The sequence below is a fragment of the Gymnoscopelus braueri genome, assembly GCF_963280865.1.
Source record: "Gymnoscopelus braueri genome assembly, chromosome: 16".
Taxonomy (NCBI): domain Eukaryota; kingdom Metazoa; phylum Chordata; class Actinopteri; order Myctophiformes; family Myctophidae; genus Gymnoscopelus; species Gymnoscopelus braueri.
Window position 1 is genome coordinate 46,464,346 of NC_137616.1, and position 15,100 is coordinate 46,479,445.

The 15,100-nt window shown below is 41.3% G+C and overlaps 2 protein-coding genes across 2 annotated transcripts in view; both read left to right on the plus strand.

Moving 5' to 3' along the window:
* Window positions 1–15,100, plus strand: part of cdc42bpb (CDC42 binding protein kinase beta (DMPK-like)) — a 419,833-nt gene that overhangs the window by 188,045 nt on the left and 216,688 nt on the right. The gene's annotated exons all lie outside the window — the stretch shown is intronic.
* Window positions 1,508–13,880, plus strand: LOC308103524 (activator of 90 kDa heat shock protein ATPase homolog 1-like). The gene is made up of 9 exons (XM_080453525.1): window positions 1,508–1,744; window positions 4,290–4,480; window positions 4,996–5,078; window positions 6,645–6,762; window positions 7,282–7,382; window positions 8,359–8,499; window positions 10,059–10,160; window positions 11,241–11,292; window positions 13,219–13,880. The coding sequence occupies exons 1-9, from the start codon at window positions 1,665–1,667 to the stop codon at window positions 13,389–13,391; spliced, it is 1,041 nt and encodes a 346-aa protein (XP_080309651.1). The 5' UTR covers window positions 1,508–1,664; the 3' UTR covers window positions 13,392–13,880.

The following is a 15,100-nucleotide window of genomic DNA, read 5'->3' on the forward strand; positions in this document are numbered from 1 at the left end:
CTCTTGGACGGCCAATAGGGACAGGTTGTAATTGCTGATGCCCTGTCCCCTCTGTGTCCCTATTGTCTGGGCTTCAAACAGCCATTATTCCAGTTCCCAGTATGCTAAAGGCCCCACACTTGGTGGGTGGTCCCACAGACTTCCAATTTCATAAAAGAATTCCACTTCCGGTTTTTCCTTCCAACTCCCGATTTGTCAGATTGCCTATAGTCTGGGAGGCATTGCGTCGGAGCTTGGACAGCAGGGGCGTGGCCACTGCGTTGTGATTCAAATCAACAGCCAATGAAGAAAAGGGGGCGGGATCCACATGCACTGGGTGTTGCATCTAAATAGGATCGACGGGAAGCAATTTCCCCTTGAGAAATTGCGGCCGCCATTGTTGTGTACTGCTGTTTGCCTCTCGTCTGACTTTTTAGACGAGTTGCACAGCTCTCAGACCGGTAAGAGGCGTGTCCGCTCAGATTCTGAGCGGAAGTTACATCCCGCCCACAAATACCAGGGCTCTGGCCCAGAAGTTCCTCGCCGAGCTGGCGAAAACTTCTGGGAACTCAGATTAGATTGCCTAGGAACGGAGGGGTGTGGAGATCCCAGAAGTGGATCTGTTAACTTCCAGTTTTACCCCTACCTCCCGAACACAAGGTCGCACAGGTATGACAGTGGACCTGGGTGCTGCAGGTGCATCGCTGCTCGGCAGCAGTGTTATAGCAGTGTTTGACACTTCAAATGGCCATACTTCGGTGACCATTGCTCTTATCACCGCAACATAGGACTAGGTGTGAAGGCCGTGTAGCAGGCTGAAAATCTAGTACGTTTAAAGGGCTCATGTGGCCAATTTTATATGCTTATTTTTTGGGCTTGTTTTCATTGACATGGTTGCTTTTTCCAGGGGTGGAAAGTAACTAAGTACATTTACTGAAGTACTGTACTAAAGTACAATTTGGAGGTATTTTGACTTTACCTGAGTATTTCCAATTTCCAATACTTTTACTTCTACTCCAGTACATTTCAGAGGCAAATATTGTACTTTTTACTCAACTACAATTATTTGAAAACTTTAGTTACTAGTTACTTTGTAGATTTTGATTATTAAAAAAACATACATTAACCACTTCAGCCCTATATACATTTTGACCATTTGAAAATGGCCGATCTACAAGCTCACAATTGTGAGCTTGTAGATCTGCTATTTTCAAATGATTTTTTATACATTTGAAAACTTGTGAAATGGGACATTCTGCATAATGAGTACTTTATACTTTTGGTACTTTAAGTACATTTTGATACCAATACCTTTGTACTTTTACTCAAGTAAATTTTGAATTCCGGACTTTTACTTGTAACAGAGTATTTCAACATTGCAGTATTGATACTTTTACTTAAAGTAAACAATTTGAGCACTTTTTCCACCACTGCTGGTTTCTCTCACAATACCTGGCAACACTGGCACGGATGTGACGTAAATTAAGTCAGTAGTGTATTTCTACTGTATTTAGTGCAGTAGCCTATGTAGTGAGCGTTCTCACTTCTCCCACTCATACACACACACACCGGCTCAGCTGCTCAACTGTCCATAACAGGGATTCAAACTGTCCTTTGGGCTCAAATTGACGCAGATCAATTAATTCCGTTATTCATTGAATTTGAGGTGTTTTATCGGGGGTTCCATGGCTAAATGGGGAGAAGGAGACCCACGCTGGATCGTGGAGGAGAGAGCAGACGCGACCAACGTCAACAACTGGCACTGGTGAGACTTTCTGATCATCATTTAATATCATTTTGATTGTATTGTATAGTATTTATATCTAGTCTTAGCTGTAGAATACAACTCTCGTAGACGTATTTATGATTCTGACGTTTTCAATCTATGAGAGTTGTAGGGTTCACCCCCCATGGACACAGGGACTTTCAGCACTATACCCCGTGGACACTCCAAACATGTACAAATTGAGAATAAAGGTGCTTACCCCCACGACCCAAATGTTAACTCTCGCTACGGGGTAGTAGTTTAATGTAATAATCTATATCTTTCAATAAAGAAGTGTTTTAATGCCGTCTGTGGCCAATTCTGTCGGAAGTTCCCAATGGGCGGTAGTGACGCGCCCATCTGGTGAAACCCGGAATTACACTCATTGTAAATAGGAAGTAAACGAGGGTGAAAAAATGGCGTTTGGCCACAGACGGCATTAAAACACTTCTTTTTTGAAAGATATGGATTATTACACTGAACTACTACCCCGTAGCGAGAGCTAACATTTGGGGCGTGGGGGTAAGCACCTTTTATTTTCAATTTGTACGTGTTTGGAGTGTCTACGGGGCATAGTGCTGAAAGTCCCTGTGTCCATGGGTGGTGAACCCTTCAACTCTCATAGATTGAAAACGTCAGAATCATAAATACGTCTACGAGAGTTGTATTCTACAGCTAGTATTGTATAGTATTGATCTAGTCTATTGTATCGACGGGGGACGTTATCTGTTCAGGATGCGTGACTTTATAAATAAGTAAGTTTCCTCTTGTCACGTGTTTTAATCAGCAGGATAAAACTGTGTTGATTACGTAATGGTTGATTTATTATTTAGCCCCCCGTCCGTCCGTCCCCTGTCCCCTGTCCCCTGTCCGTACGACGGTGTCGCTTGCCGAAAACAAGTGATCTTGTATTAATTGGTAGGGAGGGATTAGACTGGTCTGTTGTCAGAGAGCGAATGGATCTCATGGAAGTGTAGCCCTGAAACATGACTGTCATATCATGACAGTCATCGAACCGTTCCTGATTTTTGTAATGGTCTCTATTTACAACCCGTACATCTACATAAACATTCAGATTTCAAATATAAAGTGCTGACCCCACGGCCATGGATGTTACAAGTTAAAACGCCTGGGTCTAAGTACCCGTATCTTCCGTATTGTTCAATAAGAAGCATTTTAATCCGATCGGTGGCCATTATCTCAAGATTTCCTTCATATGCTTTCAAGTACGCGACCCTATTGGCTGAGAGGTGTATTGCACTCTGATACATTATAACTCTATGAGAAAATGGCCGTCGATCGGATTAAAATGTCTTTTATTGAACAATACGGAAGATACGGGTACTTAGACCCAAGCGTTCTGACTTGTTACATCCATGGCTTTGGGGTCAGCACTTTATCTTTGAAATCTGAACGTTTATGTAGATGTACTGGGTGTAAATGGAGACCATTCAAACCCCAGGAACAAGTGGTTCCATGACGCTTGTGACAGACGAGCGTCATGTGAACCATGGCTAATGAAAGTCTGTCTTTTAACTAACTTTAACTAACTTTAACATTAAACTATGTGTTACAGCTGTGAGATTATTATGATCCGGTATTATGGTCAATTAATGGATGAATTTGTAAGGTTGAGTGAGCTTAAAGGAAACGGATCCATAGAGTCCCAGAACCTTCTGGAATGACCACTAGACTAGAAGTTTGTTAGAGTGTTATGTGTGTGTGTGTGTGTGTTGTACTGTATGTGGGTTGGGTGGGGGGTCGTAGCCAAGGGTTATTTTAGGATCAGATGGCCCAGATGGTGTGTGTGTGTGTGTGTGGGGTGGGGTGGGGGGGGGGTTGGCACATGGCAGGGTATTTATAAATCTGATGACACTGTTACAACTACAGCTCAGGAGGCTGTTACAGGGATAGGAGGCCTGTCACGATTACAACATTTAGGTTGACGATTCATTGTCACACAAATAGTTGTGATTTAATTGTGTTTTTCGGCATTGAACATTGATATGAATACAACATTTAATTTCTGTTTGCCTTTTAGGCTTTGCCATCTAAAATTGCACAGGGCAGATATGGCAAATAACTGAAATATGCAAAGAAATGACTTGACATTTTGAATCATTTTATACATGACATTTTTCGGCGTTAGGCTTACGGTAAAAAAATAATTGTATTTAAAAAAAAAGGGGAAAAAATAGCAGATCTAACCGCGCTATGAGCTTGTAGATCTGCTATTTTTGAATAGCCAAAGGAATCTTAAAATGACACAGATGCGATGCGTTGCCTTCCTGGTCTTAATGGGTTAAAAAAGAAATGGCATTCATAAAACCACCGTCTCCAAAATGTGAGGTCCTCAGAGGTATTGTGTGTGTGTGTGTGTGTGTGTGTGTGTGTGTGTGTGTGTGTGTGTGTGTGTGTGTGTGTGTGTGTGTGTGTGTGTGTGTGTGTGTGTGTGTGTGTGTGTGTGTGTGTGTGTGTGTGTGTGTGTGTGTGTGTGTGTGTGTGTGTGTGTGTGTGTGTGTGTGTGTGTGTGTGTGTGTTCTAGGACGGAGCGGGACGCGACAGGCTGGTCCTCGGAACACCTGAAGGAGTTGTTGCTGGAGGTCCGGGTGGAGGGTCCGGAGGGCAGCTGTCAGATCACTGACGTCCCCAATCTGGACGGAGAGGCTTCTGTCAACAACCGCAAGGGAAAACTCATCTTCTTCTATGAATGGGTCCTCCGAGCCTCATGGATGGGTCCGTACCACCTCCAATAATAATAATAATAATATTACACGTTATGTGGGGCACGGTGGCGCAGTCGTAGCACTGTCGCCTCACAGCTAGAAGGTCCTGGGTTTGATTCCCGCCGGGGATGCTGTGGGCGCTGGGGGCGTGTCTTCTCCTCCGCATCATCAGCCTTACCTTAGGTGGGGTTGGCGAAAGGGCCTCTCTGTGTGGAGTTTACATGTTCTCCTAGGGTAGTTAATACCCCCACAAAAACATGTAGTAATCCTGGTCGCTATACCGCCTCCCCCATGACAGCCGGGGCGCCTGATGGAGGGGAAAGGAACTGGTTCTACACAGCTTCTTTTTTGTCCATTTACTGAAAAAAGTTTTGAACATACCGTAGAAGGTTTCCACCCAACAGTGACAAACGATATGGTCTAATATTAGTTTCCACAATAGAATATATAGTTTAATTTGGCTATGTTTGAAAATGTTGCATTAACAATACGAGTTCCTAATGTGAAATGTGTGTTTCATTGCAGGAACATCTCAGACTGGTATAAAATACAAAGGAAACGTAGACGTCCCCAACCTGTCTGATGAGAATGACATGGATGACCTGGATGTAAGAACACAAGAACACACACACACACACACACACACACACACACACACACACACACACACACACACACACACACACCATTTATTCGCTATTTCTGAAACATTTTGGACAGTATTATTATCGTGCTTCACAATGATGTTACGTGTGTGAGTTAGTTATGATTTTAGTTCAAACATGTTTCAAATGTTTGACTACCTCCCTGTGATCTTTGGCCCCAAAAGCGTGTGTGTGCGCGTGCGTGTGTGCGTGCGTGTCAAAAATTCATATTAGCGATATTCATTGCGGTATTGATTAATTTAACCCATTCAAACCGGGAATGCATCTCTGCCATTTTTAGATTTCTTTGGGCTATCCAAAAATAGCAGATCTACAAGCTCATAGCGTGGCACTCGGTGAGAACAGCACCTGTGCTTCCACAGCAGCTGATTCACACCACCTTTTTAGAAATGTCGACTATACTGTGTGAGTTAGCTCAACAAACCCATGTAAGGATTGAACCAGCTGTTCTTGTGTGACTCTGAAAAGGTGACACATTTATATGGGGGGGGGGGGGGGTGGTGGGCTGAGACAACAGGGATCTGTCGTGTATTTCACTTAAAAAAGAAATCCTCTACTCAGGCTTTTGGGAGCACCCCGTACAGTTTTTAAGTTGCTTGATTCAGTATTTAGATATTTTATATTCCTTTTATCAGACACGCCCCCTTCCTATACAAACCCATTGTAACTTCAAACTCCCATTTTAACCATGTTAGATTCATCAGAAACACCCGTCCTTGGTTCTGGTGACTGATGTTGTCCTTCTAATACGTGAGGAGACCGTGTTTTTTTCAATTACTTTTTTATTCTATTTTAAATATTATTTTTGGAAAATGAAAAACATTAAATACAATTAAAAAATGTATATAAAATAAATGAAAAAAGTAATCGAAAAAACACGGCCCCTTACGTATTCGGAGGGCAGGATGAGTCACCAGAACCAAGGACGGGTGTTTTTGATGAATCGAGTTTGAAGTTATAATGGGGTTGTATAGGAAGGGGCCGTATCTAATAAATACTGAATCAAGCATCTTAAAAACGGTCTGGGGGGCTCACAAAAGCCTGAGTAGACGACAAAATGACCCAATGCTTTTTAAAAAGTGAAATATCCCTTCAAGTCTAATGTCTAACAGTGGCGTACCCACTGTAGAGGCAGGGCAGGCAGTCGCCTGCCCAACTAAGATCTCGCCTCCCCTAAAAAACCCAAATAACCCGAAAAAGTGTCATTGCGTGCATCCAACAAGCTTTGAACTGAGCAGATTGGACCTTCTGTTCCAGAGATAATGGCCAAAACATCTTGAAAACGGCCACTTTCGCCGGTTTTCGATCTCCGATTGAGTTTAAATTTCTTTTTTTGGGGTAATAGAGGGGGGGAGTGGGGGGGGGGAATCTCGCCTGCCCTAAATGTAAATCCTGGGAACGCCACTGATGTCTAATGAGATTGATTCCTGACATGCGGTCCTGCGTTCTTTCTGGTCTCTGAAAACTTGTTAGTTTAAACTTGTTCCATTATTTTGTGTGTGTGTGTAGATCAGTGTGTCTCTGTGTAAAGACGAACCCCCCACTCCGCTGTTGGACCTGATGAGGAGAGAGGGAGTCAAACGAGTGCGTTCAGCTCTGGGACTGTATCTCAAACACCTTACATCAGGTAACACTCCATTCATACTTTATGTTATTATAAATAAACACCTGCAATCAGGGAACGCTCCATTCATACTTTATGTTATTATAAATAAACACCTGCAATCAGGTAACACTCCATTCATACTTTATATTATTATTATTATTATGAATAACAGCGTAGATCTCATGTATCGTTGCTATCAGGCAGAAATCTTTCATCTCCATATTTAAACTTTTTATTGTTTGTTTTGTGAAATTAATGCCCTACTCCATCATACTACATTGTCACACAAAAGTATGAAAACATAGCAGATCTACAAGCTCACAACGCAAATTTCTGATATTTTGGGGTTTTTAAGTTGAAGTGAAAGTGTTTTCATAAATATTGAACCAATGACAAGTATTAACAAGAACTGGTGACTAAATAATAACTGAATGGCAGTTAGCGTTGATGCGTAGTTTTGAATGGCAGTTGGCAAGCTTTAGCGTTTACTTGTAATTTTGAATGGCAGCTAGCATGTGTTTTTGTACTTCCTGGTTTCAGAGTACAGCCAGGGAATGATCCTGCCCACAGACAAACAGGCCAACGAGGTCAACAAACCCACCACCTCCAAAACACCCACCAAGGTGTCCAACAAACCACAAGTAAGACACTATATATGTCTGTCTGTCTGTCTTACAGGCAAACTGCCTTATCCCATATTGTTGAAGCTCAAGGGGGCGGGGGGACGGGGGGGCGGGTGGGGAGAGAGTCAGCGCGCTGAAGTCAAGGCACAGACTACTGTGTTGTTGACATCTAAGAATATTTTGTTTCAGGGACCCCCAGAAGCAAAGATTTGAGTTAAAAATGATTTGCAAACATTTTCAAGATTTTTCAAAAAAATAGCAGATATACAAGCGCACTCGGTGCCGCGCTATGAGCTTGTGTATCAGGGGCGGACGCACGGTAGGCCAAGTAAGGCATGTGCCTTACCTCGAATACACTGTGCCTTCCCTCCGCCAGACAGCTTTTTGTGTATTTACTATGAATATCGCCCCCTATACTTAAGGCTGACAAACAACGTAATACGCATCCATTCTCTCTCTACGTCCTGCGTGTCTGGAGGATGTTGAGTCTTTTGAGCCAATGTGTATTCTCAGAATCCCTTTTCACACTCGAGTGTGAAATGTGTCTGCCTGTGTCCCTTATTCACATAACCGGTTTTCTACGTCATGAAATAAGCACACAATATAAACGCCACACACACAATGTCCCGGCCTCATTCTCTTGAGTCATTTTTGATTCTTGAGACAGCAGAGACTGCCAGAGAGAGAGCAATGGCACCGGCGAGAAAACCACGTATCTGCCTGGCCTTACTCATAGAGAGATCCTGCGTCCGCCACTGTTGTGTATCTGCTATTTTTGAATAGCCAAAGAAATCTTAAAATGACACACATGCGTTCCCTTCCCGGCCTTAAAGGGTTAATGAATGAGGGCCACTGTCTCTGTCTGTCTGTCTGTCTGTCTGTCTGTCTGTCTGTCTGTCTGTCTGTCCGTACTACTACATCAGAGACACAGAGCAGACAGACAGACGTACAGACAGTCTTGTCTAATCATGCCGTGTTCGTGTCTGTTTTTCAGATTAGCTCCTCCCCCAGCCCTGCACCCTCCGCCTCCAGCAGTGGCACGGCGGGGGTTCGAATCCCGACCTGCAGCTTCTCGCTCAACGACGTGTTCCTGACGTCCCCCGACGAACTCTACGTGACCTTCCTCAAGCAGGAGGTGTGTGTACACGCACACACACATGCACACACAACCCCCCCCCCCCCCCCCCACACACATACACACACACACACAGGTTTGTATTTCGACTTGTGTGGACATCAACATTTTTGAATGCTATTTGTAAAAATAAAAATACATTTTTAACCATAAACCTAAAGCCAAAATATTGCCGATCTACAAGCTCACAAGCACGACGCGTTGTGAGCTTGTAGATCGGCAATTTTTCAGTGCACAAGCGCGCAATTAAGTACACATAAATCAGGCGTAACTTTATCTCTAATCCCTAAACCTAACCTCTAAATAATCCTAACACTAATCTCAGCCTGCATCTTTTTCTAATAGTAAACATATCTAAAAAAAAAAAAAAATCATCCATTTTTCTTGTGAGCACCAGGGAAATGCTCCTCAGTAATAGTAGTACAAGTGCGCACACACACACACACACACACACACACACACACACACACACACACACACACACACACACACACACACACACTAGCCGATCTACAAACCCACACCCTAGGGGTGAGCCATTCTGCATCTGTCAGTGCACAGCGCAGCTGACAAACAGTCTGAACATAAGTTCTCTATAAGCTGTTAGAATGAACTGCTTCTTTGTCAGCGTGTTGTTGTCATGTGTGGAAGCATACGCCCTACATGTCATGTTGGATCCTTTTCTGCCAGCAGCTTAGGGCCTTATGGTTGTAAATGTGATCATTATGATTATGAAGACAACAGTGATGGAAAAAGTACTCAAATGTTACTTTTGTTTACGAAGTCTAAAAGCCAAACAGAAATGTTATTTTTATTCATAATGTTCAACGACAGAAACACAATAAAAATTGTTAATAGCAATTATTTAAGCGGAATTGAACGTCAAGTTAAAATGTCATAATTGTGACAGGCCTATATGACATATTTAGGAATATTGGAGAAACGGGAGCTCTCTACGAGTTTCTCGCTCAAAGTTCGTCATTTAATTTTGACCGCTCCGTCTCCCTTGTGTTGAAAAAACGATCTGTCACGCTGTACTAAGCAGTGGTGTAAAGTAACTAAGTATATTTACTCAAATACTGTACTTAAGTACAAATTTGAGGTGCTTTGACTGGAGTATTTTCAATTGTCTATACTTTTACTCCACTACATCTCAGAGGCAGGTATTGTACTTTTACTCCACTTTAAACATTAGTTACTAGTTACTTTAGTTACTAGTTACTTTGCAGATATAAATTATTACATAATAAAACATACATAAACCACTTTAGCCCTTTTTTTAATAACTAGGCTATTTGAAAATAGCCGATCTACAAGCTCACAACGCAAGCTTATAGATCTGCTATTTCCAAACATTTTAGTACTTTTATTTTTGGTACTTTAAGTACATTTTTGATACCAATACTTTTGTACTTTTACTCAAGTACATTTTTAATTCCGGACTTTTACTTGCAACAGAATACTTCTACATTGCAGTATTGATACTTTTACTTAAGTAAAACATTTAAGTACCCTTCCCGCCACTGGTACTAACGCTCTCCTAATCTCCCATCATGCAGTTTGTCCAGGTGTTCACTCGCTCTGACGCCGTGGTGGAGGGCTGGCGGGGAGGACAGTTCCGGATGATGAACGGGAACGTGCACGGAGAGTTCATGGATCTGGTAAGGTCAAAGACGGTTGATTTAAGTGGCGTAAAGTAACTAAGTACATTTACTCAAGTACTGTACTTAAGTACAGTTTTGAGGTATTTTTTTTTAACTTAACTGGAGTTTTCCCAATTGTCAGTACTTTTACTTTTACTCCACTACATCTCAGAGGCAAATATTGTACTTTTACTCCACTACAATTATTTGAAAACTTTAGTTACTTTGTAGATTTAGATTATTATTACAAAACACACATTAACCACTTCAGCCCCATCTACATTTCGGCCATTTTGAAACTAGCAGATCTACAAGCTCACAATGCGTCGCATCATGAGCTTGTAGATCTGCTATTTTCAAAAGGTTTTTATACCTGTGAAATGGGACATTCTGCATGATGACTACTTCTACTTTTGGTACTTTAAGTACATTTTGATGCCAATACTTTTGTACTTTTACTCAAGTACATTTTGAATTCCGGACTTTTACTTTTAACAGAGTATTTTTCGCAGTATTGATACTTTTACTTATGTGAAAAATCTGAGTACTTTTTCCACTGGTTGATTTAGAAAGATATAGGCCATCCCAATTGGAGCCACTAGAGGGCGAAATGGTCCACAAATCTTACTCCTAAGTGGGCACCCGTGTCTTGACAGCAGATTTTTTTTAAAAGGGCCAAAAACGTTGTTAAGTAATATTTTACAATTTGGCCTTAGTCTTAAAAAGTCATGTAAACATGTAAACCCTGGTCAGACTCATCATGACCTCTGTGACCTCGTCTTCAGGAGATAAACCTTGTTTTCTAAGATTATGCAAAGGCTAAAATGTAACTTAGAGAGCATGTTATGTAGACAGATGCCTGTTGACCTGGCATCCTAGTGTGTATAGTGTCAATGTACAGGCTGATGATAGGTTATTGGTTTACGTATGTATTAGTTATTATTAGATTATTGGTTTACTTATGTATTACTTTATTATTAGATGACTATTTTTATGCATTTGATGCATTATTGATGTATTATCTTGTGTCCTTGCTTATAAGTCGCTCTGGATTAAGAGCGTCTGCTAAATGCCTAAAGAAACTGTTTCCATCTTCAGGTCTCAAATGAGAAGATCGTCATGAGATGGAGATTCAAGTCTTGGCCGTGCGGTACGTCTTCATTTACGTTTCATCACTTACAGCATCATCTTCATCATGTTTCTAATGCTTTAAAAAATCAGGTCATTTTAACATCTACTCTGGCTTTAGTGTGCACCCCATAACGTTTAAAAAAAAAGGTTGATTCAATTCATACCATCTTTTTCATTCAACCTTTATTTAAGATTCTCTGAGAGATCAATTGAGGGAGACCCTCATTTACAATGATGCCGAGATTACACACATATAAATAACATAAGAGTAACAAGATAACATAAGAGTAACAATCTGGATTTGATCAGACACCCCCCCCCCCTTACTGTACAGTACGATTTGCCCATTCAACTTCAAGCTCCATGTCATTTTATATTTCTTTGGCTATACAAAAATAGCAGATCTACAAGCTCATAGCGTGGTACCGAGTGCCGCGCTATGAGCTTGTAGATCTGCTGTTTTTGAGAAATCGTGAACATTTTTTTGCTTCTGGGGGTCCCTAGAACAAAATATTTTGAGATGGGGGTCCTCGGCCAAATACACATCTAAAAATGTTTTCTAAATCCCAACAGTATGTTGCTATATCAGTGGTGCTCCAACTTTTTCTATGTCAAGGACCCCCAAAATGATATGTATTTGGCCGCGGACCCCCATCTCAAAGTATTTTCTTCCAGGGACCCCCCATGAAGCAAAGATTTGAGTCTAAAATGTTCGCATTAAAAAATATATTCAGCTTGTAGATCTGCTATTTTTGAATAGCCAAAGTATAAAACAATGGTTAAAAGTGGTTGCGTTCCTGGTCTTAATGGGTTAACAATGTTACACACATTGAAAACAGACTGACTGATTTTTCAATGACTTGATGTGTTCTTTAGTGACTGAGCAAATGTTCACCAAATATATAACTATTGAATCGAGCAACTTAAAAACTTTGAAACACAGAAGCCTGTGTAGTCGATAAAATGACCCCAGAGGGGTTTTAAAGTGAAACAACCCTTCAGCTCACAGCATGACGCGTTGTGAGCTTGTAGATCTGCTATTTGGGCCGAATATTGAATAGAATAGAAGTGTCCAAGTGGCAGACCAATCCGTGTTAACCATTTAAACCCATTAAGTACCGGGAACGCATCTGTGTCATTTTAAGATTTCTTTGGGCTATTCAAAAATAGCAGATCTACAAGCTCATAGCGCGGCACTCGTGAGCTTGTAGATCTGCTATTTTCTGTGAAGATATGTTCCCAGCTTGAAAGGTATAGTATAAGTCACTAGTAAAGTCACTAGTAAAGTCACTAGTATTGAGCCCTGAGGGACGCCGGCCAACCAACTTTGACTTTGACCTCTTTATTGATAATAAACATAAGTAAAAAAAATACATACATTGTCACACCATTATCAGAAGGATAAAACGCAAGAAAGCCGGGAACGCATCTGTCATTTTAGATGTCTTTGGCTGTGCAAATATACAAGCTCATAGCGCGACACAGAGTGCCGCGCTATGAGCTTGCAGATCTGCTATTTTTAAAAAATCTTGAAAATTAGTGAAAAACATTCTACAAATGTCTTCTAAATCTTAACCGTTTTTTGAAAAAACGTATGTTGCTATAATCAGTGGTTCTCAAACTTTTTCATGTCAAGGACCACCCAAAATTATATGTATTTATCCGCCGACCCCCATCTCAAAATATGTTGTTCCAGGGACCCCCCAGAAGCAAAGATTTGAGTTAAAAATGTTCGCTTTAAAAGAATATATATATATATTCAAAGATTTGCACACATTTTCACGATTTTTCAAAAATAACAGATCTACAAGCTCGCTATGAGCTTGTAGATCTGCTATTTTTGAATAGCCCAAAGTGTAAAATAATGCAAAAAAAATGACACAGATGCGTTCCAGGTCTTAATGGATTAAGTGAGTGAGTTTGTATTTTCTGGCGTTTTTTTCAGAGCACTACGCCACCATCAGCCTGTTCTTCCGGGACAAAGGAGACTCGACGGAGCTGAAACTGGAGGCCACGGGGGTCCCCACGGACGAGGAGGACCGCACCAAGGAGGGCTGGAGGAGGTTCTACTTCGAGGCCATCAAACAGACTTTCGGTTACGGAGCTCGACTCTACTAAAGAGTCGCTAAAGAGGCTCATTTTCGACGTTACGTTTTTTGTAAAGTATTTTCTTGCTCTTACAAAAAGACAAAGACTGTGCTACTTGTAAGTGCCTGGGCTGATGTGATGTTTTTTTTTTTGTCCAGTGCAAACGGCGAGTCAACATTTATGGGTGGAATTTGTGTTTTGACGTTAAATAGGCTCTGTGAACAGCAGCCGTGTTGGAAAGAAATTGGTCCTCTCTTTTACTTTCTTAATAGGTGTTACCAATGATACTAATATGAAGGCTCTCGTTCCATTCTCAGAGTCAGGGTGCTGATATTGTGGATGTTTGCTCACTGGAAACGCTCTGCTACACCATTGGGTCTCAAAGTGTGGTCCAGGGACCCTTATCGTTCATTGAGGGGGTTCTAAATAGACATATAAAGGTAGACGCCTCCTCCGGCTCTGAGGCGTCTGTATCTCGGGCGCCATTTTGGAGAAGGCAAGCTTCCTGAATACTGGCCAATTACAGCGCATATTTTCCGGAACTTGGCAGAATCGAGTTGTATTATTATATATTTTTATACAACTAGATTCTGACAAGTTCCGGAAAAGACGCGCTGCGATTGGCCAGTAGTCAGGATGCTTGCCTTCTCCAAAATGGCGCCCGAGATACAGGTCGCTCCAATTAACTGCAATGAGGTATCTAGGTTTCTATATCTATGCTTCTAAATGGCCCCTTTAACGGCTGTGTAACTCTGATGGAACACATGGACAAATGTGTACAAATGGAACCAAATGGACCCTTAAGGGTGTGTAACTCTGAGAGTATGGGTCCATTTGGTTCCATTTGTGGGGGTCCTCGAAATTAAAAAAACACTTAATTAAGAACCACTGTGCTACACTAAATGGAACAGAGCCTTCATTAGTATCATTGGTAACACCTGTGAAGGGAGTAAGGAAGAGGCCCAATTGCGTTCCAATATGTCTGCCGTGCATAGAGCCCGTTCTAAACCCTGTTGTGAGCCTGTGGCGTCCACAAGCGCAGTGCTCCCTGTTCGCCTCTGGAGGGCAGTGTGGTGTGCTAGCAGCAGCAACCATGCAGATGTTGTAAAGTAAACCACTTGAGCCCTGTATACTCTCAGGTCGTACCAAAAATAGCAAAAAAAAATGCAGATCTACAACTTTACTCTGAGCTTGTAGATGTGATGTTTTTGCTATCTTTGAAAATGTTTGGAAAAATAAATAAATAGGAAAATTCACAGTATGATAAATAGTGAAACTGGCCTGTCTACATTCTCACAATGTGTCACATAAGCTAGATGTGCAAAAAAAAATCATTTTGAATAAATGCTATTTTATTTTCATTTATTTTCTCTTTTTTTTTCTCTTTTTACTCACCTATAATGACATGCCCAGAATCGCAATTATGGTATATCTGTGGTGTGGAGGCATTTCAGGAACGCCCCTTTTATGTAAGGTGCGGTATAAGGTTAGGTTTAGGCATAGTTTTACTGAGGTTAAGGTTAGGAATAAGGTTAGGTTTAGATATCGTTTTACTGAGGTTAAGGTTAGGAATAAGGTTAGGTTTAGATAGTTTTATTGAGGTTAAGGTCAGGAATAAGGTTAGGTTTAGACATAGTTTTACTGAGGTTAAGGTCAGGAATAAGGTTAGGTTTAGACATAGTTTTACTGAGGTTAAGGTCAGGAATAAGGTTAGGTTTAGACATAGTTTTACTGAGGTT